The sequence below is a fragment of the Lissotriton helveticus genome, chromosome 8 (genome assembly GCF_964261635.1).
Source record: "Lissotriton helveticus chromosome 8, aLisHel1.1, whole genome shotgun sequence".
Lineage (NCBI taxonomy): Eukaryota > Metazoa > Chordata > Amphibia > Caudata > Salamandridae > Lissotriton > Lissotriton helveticus.
The window spans coordinates 1,504,970,836-1,504,994,370 of record NC_136069.1 but is presented as its reverse complement, the minus strand read 5'-3'; the positions used below and the strand labels follow the sequence as shown (position 1 = coordinate 1,504,994,370).

Here is a 23,535-nt window from a genome sequence, read left to right as displayed (position 1 = left end):
GGACAATCTCCGGTCGCGTGTCGACAGTGGTCGAGCAGCCTTTCTAGTGCTGCTCGACATGTCGGCCGCGTTCCACACTGTTTGCCATCAGACCCTTATCAGGAGACTAGAGGAGTGTGGGGTCACAGAGGGGGCAAGAGACTGGCTGATATCTTATCTGAGTAATCGGCAACAGCTGGTCTCGCTCCCGCCATTCAGCTCTGAGCCCAGGAAAGTTGGTCAGGGGGTTCCTCAGGGCTCGGCCATCAGCCCGATACTTTTCAACTTGTATCTTCGCCCCCTGGTCCAGCTTATCAAATCTTTCGGTGTCTCGGCTTTCAATTATGCCGACGACACCCAACTGGTCTTTTCTCTGGAAGGAAATAATGCGGTCCCGCTGGAGGCATTTCACCGCTGTATGGCAGCCACAGCGGACTGGTTACGGGCCAACTCCCTCCAATTTAACAGCTCAAAGACGGAGGTGCTCTACTGCTCTATAGACCGGATTCCGCGAGTTCTTCCAGAGAACTTTTGGCCTTCCACCTTTCCCGAGCCAGTAGCGGCGTCGGAATCAGCACGTAACTTGGGAGTGATCTTCGGCCCAAATCTACAGCTTGACTTGCACGTCAATAAAACTATCTCCACGTGCATGATGCTGTTACGCATGTTGCGTTAAGTTCTGCCTCTTCTCCCCGCCCAGGCCGGAAGTAGTTCGCAGTGCAATTTTAAGTCGCTTTGACTATTGCAATGCGCTACTTCTGGAGGCCCCTAAATATCTGCTGGGGAAGTTACGAGTGCAGAACATGGCCGCAAAGTTGGCTCTTTCTCGCCCAAGGTCCAGCTCCTCCACTCTTGCTCTCAGAGACTTACACTGGCTCCCGGTTCACCTGCGTGTGCAGTATAAAGCCGCGTCCCTAGTGTTTAAGGCAGCAGTACACCAACTGGGCCCAATACCATTGCGGAAAATGTTTGCCTGGTACTCTGCCTCGCGGCCCCTTCGCTCCTCTACGGCACAACTGCTGGTTGTCCCGAGATTCCAGAGAGTTAGGATGGGTGGCCGCTCATTTAGTGTCGCGGCGGCCAAACTCTGGAACTCCTTGCCTGGCTCCTTGAGAAGCCACAAGGACTACCTGCCGTTTAGGAAAGCGCTGAAAACGCACCTCGTTCCGAAAAGTGTTTGAGTAGCGAGAAGTGTATCCGTCCGGAAGTTCAAAGCGCCAGGATGCCCTTTGGGTGACAGGTCTGCGCTTTACAAATACACAAATAAATAAATTTGCCATTGCAATCCTCCCAGCATCATTCCCCGTCGACTTTAAGCTAAAAACGTGCCCCAGCAGGCATCTTAACGTATTGTGTCCCTGTGCTGCGAACAGGAGGCCAGTCAGCTTGCCGTTGGAGTTGTCCTGGCTTGAGTGGGTTCTGGAGACGACTTGTCCTTCAGAAGGACACAGCAGGCACAGTACCTTTCTTTGCTAGCCACCAGGTGCAGTCCAAGTCGTTGCCGCCTCTTTGCTGTTCCCTTGGTGCAGCATAGCAGTCTTCCCTGTGTCCTTTTTCTGAGTCGGTCGAGATCAGAGGTCTGGCGGCCTCAGGACAGGATGCGGTTGGTAGCAAATTGGCTGCCAGGTTCCCTCCCATCTGATGTACACTTTCTGGGGAGTGTGGCATCTGGCTATCCTTGGATGCATCATTCTGCCCACTCTCAAAATGAATTGACCCCTCTCCTGGTGTACAGACCTCACTGACTACATTAGGGCTACACTCTCCTTTGGAAACTGGATTTGCAACTGGTTTCCCCTCTCTGTTCCTCGTGCTAGCCTGTCTGCCTCAACAATGGGGCAGGCCTCCCCCTGGTGTTCAAGAACTGCTCTTTAAAGGCGGCGTCACCCAAGAAGCCTGCCTTTTGGGACTGACACTTAAGTGGCATCTTGCTGGAGGGAGCTGACACCTCCCTGGCCTGCAATCCCTCCTTGTTATTCCCGAGAGTCGTTGGCATGTCTCTCCAGAAGGGCAGAAAGCGTGCTCGTGGAGTAGACTCCATGTGTGCCCAGGAAGGCACAGTAGTTTTCAAGGCAACAAAGTGGCAGCTTAGCTAAAGCTGCACACTGCAACAAGGTACATACATTTCGACTTGAGATAAGTTGAGCGTAATGTTACGAGTTGTTTGAGTGCCCACTTTGTTAGCACTGTTAAGGCATTGGCACAGCTGAGGAGTCAGCGTGTAACCCAGTACCAGCCTATTGGTTGACCAAGTCTTTCCACAGTAAAGATGGTCATATCGTGTGTTTTACTGTCAGGACATGTAAAGTACATGTCTCGCCTGTGTCATAAGTTGCACCCTGCGTTTTGGGCTTACTAGGCCTGCCAGATGGGTGACTTGGACACATGTCCAGAGAAGTTGTGGCTTTGCCATTGCTTTTAATGGCAAAGTCGGGCTAGTAGTGCACGGCTGTTCTACCAGTCTGCAATGGCGTACTGGTAGAACTTGGGGGATCTTGGGGGCTCTCCAGGGTGGCACAGTCAGTGCTGTAAGCCCTGGGGTACCCTTCTTTCTTGCATGCTCAAGGTGCCATTTGCTAAGGATTTAGAGATCTGCTCGTTGTGAGAAAGTGTCTCTATATATACAGGTCTAGAATGAAGTACAGTGTGTATAGAGTCCACCAACCCCAGAGGTATAACCCAGGTTAAAGTCAGAACTGACCTCACTCTCCAAAGTGGTAGCTTTGTCGAGGAGTAAGGCAGTACCTGAGGACCGTGTAAAGCATTTGTTGTACACACTCAGTCAGCAAATGGTTTCACACACTCAAGGACTGAACTCCAGGCCAATTGTTATATCCTCAGATATAGCTGTTTTGTTTTAAGAACCAACAGTTATAAAAGTATACTTTTCAAGTTATGAGTACTCATGTAAATACCTTGCAAATGAGCAATAATGTTTATGCGCACAATAATTACAGGATAGATAGTAAGCAACACAGTTCTGAAACACACTCTAGCATTGAGCTCAATAGGTTTTTCATAGACTAGTACAGTTGATTACTTTATGGATTACTTTGGTAGTTCCAGGACTAGATCTTAGATTCAGTCCTGGGGTCTAAGCTGAAACCAGATCAGCAAAAACGTTTTAGTTACTGTGATGAATTTTCATGAATATAGAGCTATTTTAAGAGTTCACACTTGTTATACAATGGGAAGAAATTCAGGTTGCAGGTAGAGTACGATCGCGTTACTTTTGTAACCCAGCACTGGTCTCCTAGGGCCAGCACTTGGGGCTTAACTCAAAACAGGTAGGTAATTACGTTTCAGTATCTCGTACGATTTTTAAAGAATATTTGCAGTTTTCAAAAGTAGACACTTAAAAGAAATTTCATAGTAAAGCAGACAACGGGTTCCTATGGAGAAAATACAAGTTACTAGTAAACCCGCTAGGGATCACTTTTGTGGTTCAGTACTGGGCTGAGAGGTACATTACTGGCTTCTCCCCTGATCACAGGTGAGTACTTCGGAATTCAGACTTTGGCTGATTTTATAGGAATATTTACAGTTTTCAAAACTTTACACGTAAAAAAAATTCGAGTGAAAATGGGGCAATGTTATCCACTGGCAGGTAAGTGAATTACCGGTTTCCAGGTGAGTACTTGGTTGGTGAAGTTAAGGTTCTCGGTATAGACTCGGGGGGGGGGGGGGTTAAGTACAGTTAGTTCAGTCTCAGCGGCACAGGGGCGGCCGTGTGCTGAGGTAGGTAGGCCCAATGATATCCAATGAGGGAAATGGGGCCTTCGGTTGGTGGCTGCTGGCTAGCAGGCCACGCTGTTCTGGGAGCTGGGCTCCTGGTCACTTGCTCAGGGCAAGGGGGCAAGTAGGATAGGACAAAGAGGTCACAGCCAGTGGCACTCAGGCATCTGGGTGCAGGGTGCTTTTGAGCCTTCGGGCGCTCAATGTTATCCAATGAGGATCTTGAAAAGGGAACAAAGGCTGCAGGCTCGGGGATGGAGACTTTCCAGGGGTGACCAGCACTTCGAGAGGCAAGTTGGGATCTTGGAGCACAGGTAGGTACCCCAAAGGGAGGCGCAGGGGGCTGTAGGACGCCGGGTGCAGGGGTGTCTTTGGGTATCGGAAAAGCTTACCCTCAACTGGTCGCGGTTGGGGTGGCACCTGGTTCTGAGTGAAGGCGTCGGCTGGTTCGTCGAGGAGGGTCTTTGGGCATTTGACTTTGGGTCCCAGTCGCCAGGGGGACGTCCTCGTGGTCTTGGTTCGGGTTGGCCCGGGCTCGGCTGGTGCAGAGTGGGCTGGTCCGGAGCTTCCTGGTGAGCACCAGGTGGGTTGTTGCAGCAGAGCCTCTGCTGATGGGACTCCCAATCTTCGAGAGGGTCAGGCAGGCAGGTCCTCTTGGTGTCCCAAGGTTGCTGTCAGCGGAGGTCGCCGGGATTAGGCAGGAGCAGGTTCCAGGATCAACAGGCCAGTAGGGCTGGGGCCAAGTCAGTTGTTGTTGTCCTGTTGTTAGCAGCTGCGCGGCGGGTCTTTTTCTTGATCTTCTTCTGTAGTAGGGGATCTCTGTGTATAGTCATAATCTAGTGAATAGTCCCACCCATGTGCGTGGACCCCAGAGCAATCAAAAATAATCTCTTAAGCTGTTTTCATTGCAGTCCTTCATAGACATTTAAGAGAAAATTAAAGACCATAATGCAGCCTGTACCTACAAGTCTACACTGTCCAGTACTTCAACTAGAAATGCCAAGGATATTACTAACACATTTAACACAATCTGTCAAGTTTCCCCGCTTAGAGAAACGTTCCTCCCCTCACCATCCTTGGAATGATAGAGAGGAAGGGATGGACAGAAAAGCCTCCATAGGCTGCCATTATGTGCCTGAAAAAGGGATACCGTGCCTTTAAGGAACTTTCTAGAAACCCTCTGTATCCCAGCATGCACAGCCCACTCCTTTTACTTTCAGTTGTTTTTTTTCGGCTCCTGCTAGCAGGACCCTGGTGCATTGAGCTCTCCCTTTTTGGGTGTTTTGTGTCATTTTTGGCACTTTTAAAGTGTTAGAGTGTGTTCACTCGACTTATTTTTGCTTCTTCACTTTGCTGGAGTTTTCTGGTGCTTTTTGCCCTTTTTTGTCAAATATGCCTGCCTTTTTTGATAAATGCCCAGAGTGTGCCAGGAAGAAGGCAAAATCAGATCCACACAGGGTGTGTATCCTGTGTCTCCCTTCTTCTCATGTCCCTGGGACTTGTGAGATCTGCCAGCAGTTCTCCAGCAGGACCCTGAAAGACAGACAGAAGATCAGGCTCCAAGGACTGGAGCAAAGAAAGCAGCAGGGTCCAGGTGGGTCTGGGCAGGACGGGACCTCTTCCTCTGCCCGTGCTTTGGCCTCTGGGGGGCTCCCCAGTAAGGAGAAGGCCAGAAAATGCCACTGGTCTCCGTCGATAGCCTCGACGCCGGCATCGAGAGGAATGACCACGGTCTGCTCCCAGTCTCCCCAGGGCTCTGGGTCGAAGCGACTTCAACGTCGAGGGCATTGACGTCGAGGCCTCAGACTAGGTCGACGTTGAGGACTGCGTCGTCGAGCCATCATCGACGTCGAGAGGGTTCAAGGAGGCGCAGGCGCTCGCCGTCGATGCGACACCGCCGCTCATCTATGTCGACTCGACGATCATAGACGTCCAGTTGCGGCGGCGCCGTCGCTCGGCTACCAGGGATACAGCCTCGAGGTCTCCCCCCCCCTTCAGGTCAGGCGAAGAAAAGGAGAGTGGAAGAGTCTCCGGGCTCTGAGCACTCGCAAGTCTATTCGCCCTCCAAGCCGAGGTCACCTACACCTCCTCCGTTACCCAAGGACCCTCCTCTGCGTAAACCGACGCCTCCTCCACCTCCTCCTCGTCCTCCGCCTCCTACACCGCCACCTCCGCCGAGGTCTGTCTCGTTGCCACATCTACCGACGCCGCCTACGGGGCCAGCACAACCTAGGCTCCCGTTTCGGCCTCCACAGCTCCCTCCGCTCCAGACAGAGGGATAGATCCAGGAGTCGCTGTCGCTCTTCCTCGAGATCCAGACGGCGCCACAGGAGGGACCGGTCAAGGTCCCGCCACACGGATTCATCCAGTGCCAGGGACTATTCACCAACTCTATCGGACTCCCCTCGGACGAGGGTGTCTCCAGTAGACGACATAAGGCCCGATGTAGGTAGGACTTATTTACCGATTTTAAATTACCGAATTTTACCGATTCGGTAATTAAAAATCGGTAAATAAGAAGGGGGGTATGTAGGAACATCCAGATGTTCCATTTACCGAATCGGTAAATATCTGTATTTACCGATTCGGTAAATACCGACCGGTAATGCCCCATTCATTCCTATGGGCTTTGAAGCCCATAGGAATGAATGGGGCATTACCGGTCGGTATTTACCGAATCGGTAAATACAGATTTTGACAAGGGTGCAGGGGGTGTCACTTTGACACCCTCTAGCACCCCCAAAAAAGATTCGGGTGCCATGTGGCAGGCATACCTGCCCTAAGGGCAGGTCTGCCTGTCCTATGGCACAGGTATGCATGCACACATGTGCATGCACACCGGAATCGGTATTTTACCATCAAATATATTTGATGGTAAAATACAGATTCGGTAAGGGTTGTGGGACTCAGAAGAGTCCCACCTACATATCGAAATTAACGAATAGGTAAAAATACCGATTCGGTATTTTACAGAATCGGTAAATTTACCGATCGGTAAATTTACCGAATCTGTAAAATATGTGGCCCTACATACCATTTTGTAAATACCGGTCGGTAACGGCCGAAAGTACCGATTTTCGGCCGTTACCGACCGACCTACATCGGGGCCCCTAGTCTCCTTCCAGGACATGTTGCTGCGATGGGCGACTAAGCTGGGCATCACGCTCACTGTGCCCGCGCCATTTGACTTCCGTCATTTTCGAAACTTTGCACAAGAAGCAGTTATCTCGCCCTTTGCTGCCCTTGGTGCCTGGGCTGGTGGAACCTGCCATGGAGCTGTTCCTCACCCCTGCGGCTACGACATCGGCACCTTCAAGGCTGCAGAAGAAATATAAGGCTCCTGACTGACCCAGCGTTTCTTCATTTGGATCCTGCGCCGGACTCTGTTATTGTGACGGCAGCATGAAAACAGCACGCCACCACCCCGTCATCGACAGTGCCTCCTGACAAGGAGAGCCGCTGGATGGATTCGGCAGGCAGGAAGGTTTGCGGGACGGCCTCGACCTCAATGAAGGCCGCAAGTGCCTCAGCACTGTTGGGACATTACGATCGGGCTCCGTGGGAGTCCCTCCAACAGTTCGCGGAACACCTTCCCTGGGAGAAAAGGGATACTTACTGAAGGGCTGCTGGTTTCCTACCAGGTGATCAGCTCAGCTGCGGATTCCTCCCTCTTGGCAGCCCACGGTGTGAGAAGTTGGCCTGATATATAGTGCTCACTATTCTAGTGATCACTGTGTATCATACCAAACAACCCTTATTGATGATTGGTTGTAAGTCAACCTGATAGACCAGCTATCCTAGTAGCATGGACACGAGCAGTCTTTAGGCTAAACTCTAGAGGGCGTGTTAAGCCAGCTGTTTTACCATCACATATACCCCTTGAACACCAAGTGAAAGGACACCACACAAGTTGTTATAAAAATATAGGATATTTATTAATAACAGTTCTACCCTGAACTCTTTGAGTCAGGGAGCTAAGCACAATACAAAACTCTTATGAAAATACTTCAAGTTGCACAATTTACACAAATCCCCGAGGGGCACGAAAAACCATATACATAATAAGTGGAATGCGAAATACTAGCAGGTAAGTAACAAGATCCAGAGGCTTCAGGATCGCTAGGACTACACTACTGAACCCTAAGGTTAGGAGCAGGAGGCCTAGGGAGATCGCGTGCAGAGTGTGCACTCTCGCGCGGGATGCGGGAAGAAGTCTATGGATGCCAGTGTTTCTAAAGTTACTGTTTCCGGACGAATCCGATTAGATAGACTGAAAACGAAAAAGGATCTGGACACTAGGAGAGTGAACCTGTGCTGGAGCACCGAAATGCTTGAGTTACCTAGCCCAGGGGCCGCGGCTGCATAGGGTTCAAAAGACGTCGGGAATCCTCGTTGAAGTCTATGGAGCCTGAAAGAAGAAGTTGCTGGCAGGCGACCAGTGAAGATGTTCGGTGTGATCCAAGGCTGGATCAGTGAAGGAGACGACCTGAAAGCAGAGGGGACTTAGTTCTTAATCACTAGCCAGTGATTATGTGGGCACCAGGATGGCACCGGATGAAGTCACCTCGACCAGGTGAGTGGACGACGCTGGACTCTGCAGTCACACGGGCTAGGAGGCGTTGTCGGCGTCCAGGCTGGAGGTGCGAGCTGTCCCACGAGGCCGTCGGCGATGCTGGACTCAAGATTTGAGCAACAAACCTTGGCAAAGGCAAGCCCACGCGGTGGGGTCAAGATGGCGTCTGGAGTGGACCAGGAGGGTCCAGGGCACTTGTTGGACAAGAAGCAAGGGCCAGTCTAGGGGACCTAGACCAGCGGCGAAAACGTCGTGGTACGTCGTCAAGAGGGTCACTAGCCAACGGGCAAGTGACCGGACAACGTGGCAAGCAGCAAAGAAGCAGAAGGGCCCCACGCAGACCTCGTGGATGCTGGGGGGCTGGACTTCGGTGCTGGAGCTGCTTAGGGTTAGGGCTTCTCAAACCCCAGTGCACTTACTCGAGGGTCTCTCGGGGGTCGTGCTGGTGAAGCGTCGTGCAGGTCTTGAAGATGGCCGGTCCCACGGGTCTCGTCACACCCACGAATCTCAGCTGGGCTGGATGATGTAAGTAGAGGTCCGAGATGGCAGGGAATCCGGGTCTCGTCGAGCTGGGCAGTCTTGATCCGGAGGATGGACGTGCAGCAAACCGCAAGAGCTTCGATGGTGCCTGCTGGTGCAGGGTGGCTACTCCTTAGCCACAAGCGAGAGTCTTCAGAAGAGTCAAGAGTTCCTTTCGTGGAAAGTAGTTTCAAGATTCAGAATGATCTAATTTGGGAAGGGGGCCTGCTCCTACCCTTTATCCTAAGAAAAAGGGGCTGGCACGCGACTAGATCCTGCCCTATGGGTGGGACCAGGAAGGGGTGGTTACACCCCTCTCCTTTGTCTGGTCTCTCCCCAGCTCAGGGGCGCCCCAGGAACTGGTTTGAGCCGGCATATGCACAGTGAGCACCGGGGTGCCACTTGCAGTCACCTTCCTTTCAGCCCTGCCTACCTGGGATACACAAAATCCTGTCTGGGATGGTGCTAGCACCGCCCCTGACAGGAAACCCTTTGTCCAGGCCTCAGTTGCTGGAAGGACTCCCAGCAGCAGGAGGGCAGACTTGTGTCTCGGTGGCAGCATCCATTTTGTGGAGCTGAGGCTGTGTCTGACTTTAACCGGGGTTCATACATGTCGTGTCCCTCTAGAAGGGTGGAATGCTAACCCCGTCACCAGAATTGGCGAGGGGTTAGTATTCCAATTCGTATGACACCTTACTCGACATGTTTTGATAATGCTATACCAAAGTTAGCATTTAACCGCGAGGATTATAATGCACTTAAGAGTATATGGTATAGCGTTATCATGGAACAGCTATTTGGACTTGGTTCCGCAAGCTGCAAACGGGCTCAGCTCATGCCAGAGCACCATCTCACATATTTCCAAGTACTCTGCCTTCAGGATTGATTAGGCCTGCTATAGGAGTGACTGATAGGAATATATGTCCATTTTAGGGTTAGATATAGGAATACTATATCTAAAGCAAAGGGTGTTTACACCACCTTGCCCCAGCTGTCGTGCAGCCAGTTGTGTCTGTTTGGGTGGCCAGCCAGGGGTGGCATAATACATGCTTCAGCCCCTGGTAGGCCCTGGGTACACCTATGCCCTGGATACCTAAGGTATGCTGTACAGGGACTGATAAGGTGGCCCAGTACCAATTGGTAAAATGCACCTAAGGTACATGGTTGTAATTTAGAGAGAGAACAGCTAGGCTGTGGGTCTGATTAGCAGGCCCACAGCCAGGGAAAGTCGTAAACCAGTGAAGCGAAAAGCAAAAACTGTCCTACACACGGGTACTGCCTTGGGGTCAACCCGAGGCACCACGCCTGGTTACGTCTTACATCCTTGAAGCCGGAGGCGCAGCAGAGAGTTGCCAACCTACCCTTTTCGGACGAGACCCTCTTCGGGAAACATGCGGACGACGAGATGGCCCGCATGAAGGCGGAGGCGGAAACCCTGACGGCTGTCGGGTTGGAAAAGCCGAAGGAACAGAAAAAGACCTTGCGCCCCGTACCGCCTCTGTAACGGGCGGAAGGCAGACGGCAAGGTCGACAGTAACTTTCACTTCGTCACAAAACAGTGATCTTTAGTCAGCAAATGCAAGGAAATACGATTTACCGTGTTGTTTATTCACAATTAAAAATGCAAAATGGCAACATACATACTACTCGGATATTAACACCTAATTATCCGTAGTATAGAACACTTTTCGCTCCTCTATATGGACAAATGAAAAGACCATACATCACATTGTCTTTAGAATATCAATAAGCCCATTTTAAGATCATAACAATGATTCTTATATTTGCGAAACAGTGTTTGGCTGTCGATGTTTCGGTCCCCCGTTGGTCTATACAATCCCCGGGACCATCATCAGGACGGACAAGTTGCACATCAGTATCAGTCACTTCCAGACGGAAGTTGAAATTCTCCACGCGACTCAAGATCCTACCCTAAAATTCACCAGTATCTTGAATTTTATAAAGAGACTCCACTCCAGCGTATAAATCGCTTTAAGGTTAATGTTCTCCGCATTCGATATTAGTCTACTGCCAGTCTGTCAGGCGAGCCTGAAAAAAGTGTTCTATACTACTGATAATTAGGTGTTCACCTGGCTGCATTGACTGCTTACAGAAAATGCCCTTCGCAGGCATCTTTCTTCCAGATTCCTGTGATTAAGGATTTTTTGGAAAGGTTGAAGAAGGTGTTCCCTCCTGTTCGGCTTCCTTCACCTTCATGGAAACTGAATGTGGTGCTGTCCAGGCTGATGAAGGAACCTTTCGAGCCTATTCAGTCCATCTCTAGGTGGATTGTGTCATGTATCCAGCTCTGTTATCCGAAAGCGAATAAGACCTTAGGGGGTAAGCCTAGCAGGGGCAAAGCAGATACAACAGCTTTGCTTCGTAATGCAGATATCTGCAGGGCGGCCCCTTGGACGTCGGTCCACACCTTTGCTAAGCATTACTGTGTAGCTTCTGATGCCAGAGCAAATGCTCAGGTTGGGCAGGCTTCACCGCGGAATCTGTTCGCACAATAGAGGTGTTGTCTGTTTCTCCACCGCCGGGTTGTTTTTTGGATGGGCTTGCCCTTCTATTCACTAGAATATGACTATACACAGAGATCCCCTACTACAGAAGGAGTAGTTTCTTACCTGTAACTCCAGTTCTGTAGTAGGGGTATCTCTGTTATAGTCATAGGCGCCCGCCCTCCTCCCCGGTGGAGAAAATTGTACTGTGATGTATGCTACAGGCCTTGCTTTATGCACCTTCAAAAAGTAAAAGGAGTGGGCTGTGCATGCTGGGATACCGAGGATCTCTAGAAAGTTCCTTAAAGGCACGGTATCCCTTTTTCAGACACATAATGGCAGCCTATGGAGGCTTGTCTGTCCATCCCTTCCTCTCTATTATTCCAAGGATGGTGAGGGGAGGAAAGTTTCTCTAAGGGGGGAAACTTGACCGATTGTGTTAAATGTGTTAGTAATATCCTTGGCATTTCTAGTTGAAGTACTGGACAGTGTAGCCTTGCAGGTACAGGCTGCATTATTGTCTTTCTATGCAGGACTGCAATGAAGACAGCGTAAGAGATTATTTTTGATTGCTCCGGGTTCCACGCACATGGACGGGACTATTCACTAGATTATGACTATACACAGAGATCCCCTACTACAGAACTGAAGTTACAGGTAAAAAATTACTCCTTTTTGATATCTGGATCTGAGGAAGGAAGGTTCAGGGAGCCCCTAAATACTAATTTTAGGGGCGTTACAGGTAGGGCAAGGGCAGGGACCAATGGGTCCCTGTCCTGGGGTGAGTACACCCCCTAGCCTGCTCCTCTCCTGTGGGAGGGGGCAGGAGCCTAGCTGGGATTGGGCAGGGCTCCCCATCTACAAGATGGCCGGAGCCCGGGGTCGTGCTTCACCTCGTCTCCTCCACCTGAGGGGTGGAGTTGGCAACGGTTGGCACACCCTCCTTCCTGATGTAGTTTTTCCCACCAGTCTTCCCGCCAGAGTGGGGGTAGAACGGGTGGGGGGCCAGTTGCTGGGTACAGCAAATGGTCCGGAGAAGCTCTGAGGCGGTATGCCTTTGAAGCTTTCCCCTGTCCATCCTGGGGGCGGAGACATGGCACCTTGCCCAGGATGTGCATTGTTGCAGGCCCAGGAGAGCGGGGAGGGGCTCTCCACCCAGGGGTCCAGCAACATGTCTGCTGTGTGGCAGCCTCTGCAGCCACTCAGCCCAGACGTGGATTGTAGGTTCGGGTTTTGGAGGGCATCTCTAAGATGCCCTCTCGTGCATTTTACATTAAATCTCAGTGCAGGTTTAATGTGCTGAGCAGTTTGGTACCAAACCTGTCAGTCTTCAGTGTAGCCATTATGGTGCTGTGGAGTTCGTAATGACAACCTCCCAGCACCATATACTCTTAAGTGGCATCACTGCACTTACAGTGCCCAGGAATGGCCCTGGGTACTGTAGGGGCACAGGGCTCATGCACCTGTGCCCTCACCTTTGGCATAGGGCACCCAGCTAGAGGGGTGACTGAAGTATGCCAGGGCAGTGGGTTCTGTGGGCATGGCACACAGGGATGTGTGCCATGTCGACTCTTGTTTTAGTTCTGTACTTAGGCACTCAGCCTGCAAAGGCAGTGTGTGGGTGCCAGGGTACAGGGCCCCTGAGGGTGACACAATAAGTGCTGCAGCCCTTAGGGGTCTTCTCTGGTCACCATGCCCTGTGTACCTAGGGTACCATTTACTAGGGGCTGACAGGTGGCCAGAGATGCCAATTGGGTATTTTGTTTCAGCATAGTTTTAGGGAACGAACACAGGCCATGGGTACCTGGTTGGCAGGGACCCAGGGCACACCCAGTCAAAGCACATCAGCAGTTCAGAAAAAAGTGGGGGCATACGAAGGCAAGAAAGATGGCACTTTCTCACACTCGGCGCTTGCAATTGGGCATAGCCAATTTGACATACAGTTTGGGGGCAGGGCACTGAGGTCTTTACTTTTCTCTGCACCAAATCACGCAGCCTGCGATGGCAGTGTTTGTGTTAAGGTACAGGGCCTCTAAGGGTGGCACAGTATGTGCTGCAGTCCTTAGAGGTCTTCCCAAGTCACAGTGCCCTTTGTACTTCAGGTACCTTTTTCCAGGGACTAGCAGGTGGCTAGAGAGTTGCCAGTTGGGTTTGCAACAGTACCGTTTCAGGGAAAGAGCCTAGGCCCTGGGTACCTGGTTGGCAGGAACAAAGGGCACACTTAGTCAAAGAGCATCAACATCAGGCAAAAAGTGGGGGTCAATGTTGCAAAAAAGGGCACTTTCCTACAGTTGCCATCTAAATACCACCCAATTTACGGGCATCTATGGAAGTGACAGGTAACAGCCAATGGGCTACTTACCTTTAGGGTGTCTACACCCTCTATATGACCACTTCCTGTGTGAAGTGGCCCTGACCCAGATGACCTAATTCCCTGGGTGGGGGGGGGGGACACGCCTCCTGATTACCTAATTTTCCCACCTATCCTGGTGCCATATTGGCCCGGGGAACAGGGAGGCATTTTCCCTGTCTGGGGAAGCCTTGGGTCGCATATCAAAGGTGGCAGAGGCCTTGGCAGGCTCCTGACTTGATATGCTCATCACTTATTTATCCTGTTTAGCCATGACAACACCTGGAGCAGCCATTATTCCTTCCCTCAGAGAGGGCTGGCTCTCACCTGTAGAGGGTCAGAAACCTGTGAGGGGTGGCAGGCTGCTCTACAGACCACTAGTAGTTGTTGGTTTTCTGGGGCACCTCTTAAGTTCCCTCTGGATGCATGTATTAATAAATCCATCTCTGGAATCGGTGTGGGTTTATTAATGAGATATTTGATACCGAACATCTCTGGTTTCAAGCCATCATGTAGCCGGTAAATGTGTAGCATATTTACCAGTGTCCAGCACATGTACTCAAAATGGCTTCTTTATTTGTATTATCTAAGATTTGACTTGGATATCATAGGGGCATATCTTCTCCTGCAGATATGTCCACCAATGTATTATAGTGCACCCTGCCTTAGCGCTGTAAGGCCTCCTGAAGGGGTGACTGACCTGTACGGCATGCTGTCTTCAGGCATGACACACAGGGGTATACCATGTTGTGTCTTCTCTTTTCTCTGCACCATGGAACGCAGCCTGCAATGGCAGTTTGCATGTTGGTGGGGGGTGACCATGTCAAAGGGGCACTTTCCTACAGTTTCCCCCCAGTCTGGAGACCGTCAATAGCTAGGCAACTAAATGCCCTCTTGAACCTGCTATGTAGCGTGCGTCTTTCAAAAAAGGCTTGTCTTGGGAGGAGCTCCTTCTGTGTGCAGTGTTGGTGAGATTTTAAGTGTCCATCACAGAACAAGGCTTACAGTTTTAGAGGACACATGATCCATCTTTTTGAGGTTTAACCAACGTTGTTTGCGATCTTTTCGATGGTCCTGAAACGTGCCTTGTTCACATAGCCTTTAGTTTTCCAACAAGCTTACCTGATTGCAGTATTCAAGTATTGTCACATGGGTTTTAGAGATGGACTAACCTGCTACCTTCAATGAACTTGAAATATTCCTGTTCGAACTAGAGCCAGTTCCTGTCTGCTCCAAAACCATGTGCAGCTGGAATTACTAACTTATCTCCATTTTTTTTTTTGCCCAACTTTTATATTCAGTGCAACTGTATTCTATTGTGTTCTGTAATATTGAGTGGTGCGACAAAGCGACTCAAGGGCAACATGATCAAATGCAAAATGTTACTTTGTACTCTTCTGAGCACTTAACTGGTTGATATGAAATAAACCTAAAACAATGGAAACTTGGAGATGCAGAAGAAGAGATTGTCAATTACCTAAGACACCTGGCCAGAATGTAAGTTTTAATATGTGGTAAATGTATGTTCGAGGCATGTGGGCTGCTGAATTCATATCTATAGCATAGATCGCCGCCTAGTGTTGGGTCCGGATGATTGCACATTGTTGTCCTGGAAGAGTCTTCGAAGTATCACGAGATAGGTGGCTCTTCCCCTGGACTAAAGTGCGCATGGGCATCGACTCCATCCTCAGATTGTTTTTTTCCGCCATTGGGTTCGGATGTAATTTCGTTATCTCCAGTTCGGAATCAACGTAAAGTTTTTCGAGGCCCGAAGGCCTTTTTCTATTCGTCTGTATTGTTTGCGTTCGGTGCCCCGGTTCTATTCCACCTCAGTTCCGAGTTGGTTATCCAGGGAGTCGAGTGACTCTTCGGTGATCGAGGCCCAGTCGACGCAGCAAGACCCTCGACAACGCGACATGGAACGGAGCCCGTTCAAGAAGTGTCCCGTGTGTGGATCGAAGTACCCACACATCGACGTCCACCCGGTGTGCAACAAGTGCCTGTCGCTGGAGCACGATGAAGCCAGCTGTATGGCTTGTTCGAAGTTTCGTTCGGCGAAGACGCTTCGGCGCATGGCGGCCCGGCAGTCTGCCCCGGCACCGGTGGACATCTTAGACGACGAGGAAGCAGACGAACAAGAGGTTCGACTGCAGATCCGCCATTGTCGAAAACGAAACCGAAACTGAAACCATCGGTGTCGACGAAAACAAAGATGGCCGAGGCGCCATCGAAACCGAAGACGTCTGCTCCCCCATCGACGCCATCTCTTCCGAGGTGTCAAAGCGGTCGACGCCGAAGAAAGCTGTCAAACCCGGTCAAGTTGCCGAAAGGGGTCAAGGTCGTTGCGCCGAAGCCCAAGAAGGCCGTCGACTCGGAGTCGAGAAAGACCGTTGAGCCGAAGTCCAAAGAGGCCATCGAGCCTACATCAGGCAAGGGCGTCGAGCCGAAGACCGGAACCCGACGCCGGTGGTCAAGTCCGCCGATCCAAAACCGTCGCCGTCCGCGAGGATGCTCCTACGCCTCGATCAGTGCAGCTGAAGTCATCGACGCTCGGGTCTTCCCCTGGGGGTGGACCGAGGTCGACGAAACCGTCTGCTTCCTTTACGAAGCAGGTCTCGGACTCCCTCAAGCGAATTAGGGACAAGGCTTCAGCGTCGGATCCGAAGACACCTTCCACCTCGAAGCAAGCTGTCCCAACGCCCAAAACTTCGACGCCGATCCTCTTCACGTTGCCGCCGAAGGTGGCGCCAAAGGCCTTCGCACCACGCTCTGTGCCCAAGGACTCTGTGGTGTCGAAGCCAATTCACCCGGCTGGGAGTTTGAAGCATCGGCCACCCTTGCTAGAAGAGCAGTCGGAGCATTTCATCGATGCCGACACTGGGAAGCTTACGCTTTATAAAAGGAAAATCACAGCATCGCAGCCTTTGGAGTCATATACAATCCCTCTAAAGCGCAAGAGGCCTGCTCCAGAATCACCGGTCTTGGTCGACCCAATAGTCCCTCAGACTCCACGAATTGCAACACCCTCACCCACTTACTCTGATGGAGAGGGTGCAGGGGAGCAGGACGAGGAATACAATTTTCCTGCCAACACAGAGCCTGATGAACACCAGGACTCATGGGTGGGGGCAGGTACCAAGGGGATCAGCACACCGTCCATGACCGCAACCTCAAGACCTCTCCCACTGAGAATTCTACGGCATTTAATGCCTTGATTGAGAGGGCAGCTAAAAACGACGGCGTGGAAATGCATGCTGACCCTGTGGAGGTGGACTTCCTCTTTGACACTTTCTCAACTGCTGAAAAGACTCTTCCAATGCTAAAGGGGGTCCTTAAGCATGCTGCGGACATTTTTAAGGAACCCACACGGTCAAGGGTAGTCAACCCTAGAATTGAGAAAAAATACAGACCGGCACCTGGTGATCCTAGCTACATCAAGGGCCAGTTGCCGTTGGACTCTTTGGTGGTTTCTAATGCCCGCAAGAGGGCGAATTCGCAGACCACGGGTGAAGCTCCTCCCCCAGACAAGGAATCTAAAGTGCTGGAGGCATCGGGAAAGAGAGTAGCAGCTCAGGCGGCCAATATCTGGCGTATCTCTAACACGCAGGCACTCTTGGCTAGATACGACAGGGCACACTACGACACACTAGAGACCCTGTTGCAGCATCTACCAGATCAATATAAAGAGGCAGGGGAGATGCTTATCCAGGAAGGGAAGCTCATCTCGAACGCTTCCATCAAATGTGCACTAGATGTTGCGGACACTGCTGCCAGGGCGATTAACACCAGTGTGATGCTGAGACGTCAAGCATGGCTTAGGATCTCCGGGTTTAAGCCGGAAATACAAACTACCATCCTTAACCAGCCGGTGAACCCTGACAGGTTATTTGGTCCTGAGGTGGATACCACCCTGGAAAAAATAAAGAAAGATACCGAGACTGCCAAGTCCATGGGGGCACTCCAGTCCCAGCAGTTTCGGGGGAGCACTTTTCATCGCTCAGGCAATAGAGGTGTTACCAGGGGCCAAATGTCACAGCAAACACAATTCAACAAGGGTGGGGCGCAATCCTCCTACACCAAGCCGAATAGAGGAGGATACCGCGGCAACAGCGCCAGAGGCAGGGGAAACAACAACTCCCGTTCCTCCGCCACCAACAAACAGTGACTCCCTGTCACTGCCCCCCGACCACCCAACACCTGTCGGGGGGAGACTCCAGCAGTTCCTGCCAGTCTGGAAATCCATCACCACAGACAGGTGGGTCAGAAAACTTATCCAGTTCGGCTATTGTTTGGAGCTAACATCCACTCCTCCCAACATGCCCCCAAGACACCGTCCTATGTCCACAGAGCATTTGCACTTATTGCAGCAGGAGGTTCTTGTCATGCTGCAAAAAGGTGCAATAGAGCTCGTGCCAGTGGAGGAAGAAGGCACAGGGGTGTATTCCCTGTACTTCTTAATCCCAAAGAAGGACGGGTCCCTCAGACCTATTCTGGACCTAAGGCCCCTTAACCAGTACATTCTCTTAGAACACTTCCACATGCTAACACTGCAGCAGGTTCTTCCGTTGCTCAATCAGGGAGACTCCTCGCAACCTTGGATCTCAAGGATGCTTACTTTCACATCCCACTCCATCCATCCCACAGGAAATACCTCAGGTTAACCATTCTGAATCGGCATTACCAATTCAAGGTCCTTCCTTTCGGGGTGACCACAGCCCCCAGAGTGTTTACGAAATGTCTGGCGACAGTGGCGGCGCACCTCAGGGGACAAAACGTCCATGTCTATCCTTATCTGGACGACTGGCTGGTTCAGGCAAAGTCAGCCCAGCAGTGCGCCGCCGATATGTCCCACACCATTCACCTTCTTCACGGTCTGGGCTTCTCCCTGAACTATCCGAAGTCGCACCTTCAGCCAGCCACGGCTCAGCCAAATTCAGTGAGGATCGGCAACATCCAGTCGCTAATCCAAAAGTTCAGACCGCAACACTCACTTCCAGCGAGAGTGTTCATGCAGTTGATAGGCATGATGGCCTCCTGCATCTTCATAGTCCCGCACGCGAGGCTACACATGCGTCCCCTCCAAGAATGCTTGGCACATCAGTGGACTCAGGCTCAAGGACAATTGAACGACCTAGTGTTGGTGACCGGTCGGGCATACAAGTCTCTGCATTGGTGGACTCCACACAACCTTTGCAAGGGCCGACCGTTCCAAGAGCCTGTGCCACAGATAATCCTGACGACGGACGCATCTCTCCAGGGATGGGGAGCTCATGTGCTCCATTACACGGTGTAGGGACTATGGACATCGCAGCAAAAGAAGATGCACATCAACTACCTAGAACTGATGGCAATCTTCATGGCACTCAAGTCCTTCAAAGTACATCTCTGCAACAAAGTCGTGTTGATCCGGACGGACAACATGACGGCCATGTACTACATCCAAAAGCAGGGAGGTACACACTCTCCACAGTTGTCTCATCTGGCTCAGAGCATGTGGAAGTGGGCCATTCAGAGGAACATCTGCCTCATGGCGGAACACCTCCCGGGCAAGGACAATCAGATGGCGGATCTGCTCAGCAGGTACAGCCACCAGATGCACGAGTGGGAGTTACATCCATCAGTACTCCGCCCGTACTTCCAGCAGTGGGGTCATCCAGAGATAGACTTGTTTGCCACAAGGGAAAACGCAAAATGCCGAAGCTTTGCTGCCAGGTTCCCTCACCCACAGTCGCAGGGCAATGCGATATGGATTAACTGGTCAGGCAGATTTGCGTACGCTTTTCCCCCAGCACCTCTCATACCGCTGGTGGCACGAAAGCTAAAGCAACACTCGATGACACTCATCCTGGTTGCTCCAACGTGGGCACGCCAACCATGGTACACCACGTTTCTAGAACTCTCCGTGGTACCGCATCAAAGGCTGCACCTCACACCCAGGCTCTTTACGCAGAACCATGGCGACATTCAGCATCCAGATCCTCAACAGCTCAATCTGGCGATCTGGCTCCTGAGGTCTTAGAGTTTGGCTACCTTGATTTGCCCCCTGAATGCATGGACATCATACGGGAGGCAAGAAAGCCCACCACTAGGGCCTGCTATTCGGCAAAATGGAAGCGGTTTGCCATTTACTGTACAGAACACAACATCAACCCGCTGGATGCATCCATTCCTAATATCATCTGCTATTGGTTACATCTTTACAAATGCAATCTAGCATATGCTTCCATTCGAATACACTTATCCGCCATAGCGGCTTATCTCCAGAACAGGCAGCATCTCTCTGTTTTCAGGGTGCCTGCCATTAAAGCCTTCCTAGAAGGTCTGAAGCGGGTCATCCCTCCCAGGACCCCGCCAGCTCCTGTGTGGAACCTCAACGTGGTCCTCACCAGGTTGATGGGCCCACCTTTTTGAGCCTCTCCATTCCTGTGAGATTCAGTTCTTAACATGGAAAGTGGCTTTTCTCATTGCCATTACCTCTCTACGACGTGTTAGTGAGCTACAGGCGCTCACTGTACAAGAGCCATTTATTCAAATTCATTCCAACAGGGTGGTGCTGCGCACTAACCCTAAATTCCTTCTAAAGGTGGTTTCGCAGTTTCATGTCAATCAAACCATCGAACTGCCCGCATTCTTTCAGAACCCTCAGACAGTAGCAGAAAGAATGCTCCACACTCTTGATGTCAAAAGAGCGTTGATGTACTACATCGATAGGACCAAGGACTTTAGAAAAACACAACAGCTCTTTGTTGCCTTCTCAGCCCAGCACAAAGGCAACCCCATTTCCAAAGCAGGTATAGCCAGGTGGATCGTTAAGTGTATTCAGATTTGCTATCACAAGGCTAAGCGCACTTTAACGGTCCCTCCCAGAGCCCACTCCACCGCAAGTTGGGGGCCTCTATGGCTTTCCTTGGTAATATCCCTTTGGAAGATATTTGTAGAGCAGCCACATGGTCTACACCACATACCTTTACTAAGCATTACTGTATAGATGTGCACTCCAAGCAGCAGGCAGCTGTAGGGCAGGCTGTTCTTAAGACACTATTTCAGACTTCTGCAGCTGGCACAGGCGGCCGCCGTTAATGGAGGGACTGCTATGTATTCTATGCTATAGATATGAATTCAGCAGCCCACATGCCTCGAACTGAATATGCTACTTACCAGTATGCATCTGTTCTTGGCATGTAGGGCTGCTGACATTCATATCGCCCGCCCTCCTCCCCGGCGCCTGTAGTGGCTGCAGACATTCTTGCATTTACTCTTAGGCATGGCCATCGCTTACACTATTACACTCCATCTTAGCCACAATGGCTAAAAACAATCTGAGGATGGAGTCGATGCCCATGCGCACTGTAGTCCAGGGGAGGAGCCACCCATCTCGTGATACTTCGAAGACTCTTCCAGGACAACAATGTGCAATCATCCGGACCCAACACTAGGCGGCGATCTATGCTATAGATATGAATGTCAGCAGCCCTACATGCCAAGAACAGATGCATACTGGTAAGTAGCATATTCAGTATAGATCTTTGGGGGTCATGTTCTGGAAATCTCAGCTACAGGAATATTTTTGAGGACGAATGCAGTAGGAGAGTTTGTTATGGTAGAGTGGCCTGTGCGTTTGCCAGGATCTGTGCGTAGTAAATAGGCGTAACTGCGTCCATCTATATCTTGAAAATGTGCAAAATAGTATTTATGGAACGTATGTGTTATAAATTGTTGCCTAAAAATAGTGTCTACAAAAGTTGTTTTTCTTTCCCCCCATTTAAGGGCCCCCTCCATTTCCCTATTCTGAAAATCATCTTGGCCAGCTTGATGTGAACGAGCTATTTTCAAAACTGCTATCTACAGGAATTCTGAAGTCATCCCAAACAGAATCCTCCTCAGAACGTGAGTATATATTATTTCTGAGTAGGTTTCTCAGTTGCGTCTAGTAAGGCACACGGGGGCTACATGTTAGTATTTTGAACATGAGTAAAGTAAAAGTCACATTTTCCATTTTTATTTGTAATCTTAGTCTGAGCACAGAAGATCAAGTTATTTGCTCAGTTAGGACTGTTGTAAAAACGAGGCAGCATTTGTGAGGCCTGCACAAATAACATGACTACATTTATCCTTCACTGGGAACCAAACACCCAATTGTAGCGCCTGACTCTCAGAGGGTAGCGTTGCAGAGCGGGAGGTGGTGTGGGCTAGTAATCGCCATTTGCAGGTGCGCAAAAAATAACACTCAATAATTGATTGTCCAGTCTGTACTTTGCTTTTATAAAAGTAATAGTACATTTATTAAACACACACACTACTCAATACTATGCAACAATTTACAAATATACATAAGCTGTTGGAATTACTTTGTGACATTGCATAACATCTCCACCTCTCCTGCAGGGGGGGTGGGTCTAGTACCACCACTCCCATGTATGCACATCATCTTTCCCCCAATGCAATTAGTTGAACCTATCCTGGTGCGAGGGCCCTGCGCACTGGCACCATCCCAGTGGCGTCCCCCCCCCCCCCCCATCACCTCAACAAGCATTAAACAGGGATACACCTGCCTTGGTGACACATGACCCTGACCAAGCATCTCCTACTGACCCTAAAGTATACTCCTCAAGGGCTAACAGTCTGGGGTCTTCACCTAAGCGCAGCAGCAAGACTACATGTTTACGCACACTTTAGAATGACAGTACTCAGCACATTTGGATATCATCAAAAATGCATTGCAATTACAGCCCCTAAAGGCATCACAGATGATCACAGGATTAAGTTGGAAATACCGTCAGACACCCTAGCAGGAGTGTCTAGCCGCTTTGCTTGTGACATCACCTTACACCAGTACTTCACATTGAACATCAGTCCCTCTAAAAGAAATAACCATTAATAAATGCTTTTCAGTGCAATTACGCCATTTCAGCTCCAGGGGATGCCCTTCTCAAGACATCTCCAACTCAGCCCTTTAATCTTTGATGCACTTCTCAATGAACCCCTAGCTGTAGAACAAAAGTTCCAGCCTAGGAGGTGATTTATTTATTTAAAAGTTTTATATAGCGCTGGCTAGACCCGGAGGTATCGGAGCGCTTTACATGAGCATCAGATCATAGTTACAGGTTACATCGTTACAAAGGTTACACAGTTCTAAGAGCATGGCAACATAGTTACTTGTAAGGTCGAGAAAAACAATAAGCACAAAATATGTAAGGGGAAAAGAATGCAAGGTGAGAGATTCAGGGGGGGGGTTGGAGTAGGGGAAGTAGACAGATCAAGAAGGTGGGAAAGAGGAGGGGAGGGTGAGAGACATAGCCTGGGGAGAAGAGGGGAAGGGTGACGGGGACACATACCGGTAGACGAGTCAAGGCAACGTCCAAAGTCCAGTAAGCTGTGATCCCAAGGGAAGTGGTATCCCTTCCCTATCTCTATTGCGAGAGGCTCCCTTTACACAGTCTACTCTCTCAGAGACTCCAAGGCCTACAAACTGGATCCTTCCCCAACAAGGGGAGAGGGAGTGCTTTGGCAAGGGGTGCCATACCATACCTCAAGTGTGAGTGGCTCCCTTTGCACAGTGGACTCACTCAGCGGGTTCGCTGAGACTCCAGAGTATAAATATTGGATCTTTCCCCAACAAGGGGAGAAGGAGTGCTTAGTCAAAGGGCACAACGGACAGGGGGTAGGCAGAGTAGCAGGCAAGGGGAGAGATTCAGGGGAAAGAGGATAGGGGCTAGGGAAGAGACAAATAAGGAGAGACGAAAAGAAGTCTGCCTAAAGACCGACTGGGTAGGTGACGACCAAGGAGGGAATCCAAGGCCCCTCTCCCCTATAGCTAAACCAAGTAGCTCCTTCGGGCATCAGACAAAATAGTTCAGTGATGCAATCTTCGCTGA

At 50.5% G+C, this 23,535-nt stretch overlaps 1 protein-coding gene across 2 annotated transcripts in view; it reads left to right on the top strand.

The window, feature by feature from the left end:
- Positions 1 to 23,535, top strand: part of PCF11 (PCF11 cleavage and polyadenylation factor subunit) — a 324,271-nt gene that overhangs the window by 75,146 nt on the left and 225,590 nt on the right. For both annotated transcript variants that reach the window (XM_078658484.1, XM_078658483.1), the window contains exon 10: positions 21,428 to 21,547. In XM_078658484.1, coding sequence (XP_078514610.1) covers positions 21,428 to 21,547 — 120 coding nt within the window. The remainder of the gene's footprint in view (positions 1 to 21,427; positions 21,548 to 23,535) is intronic.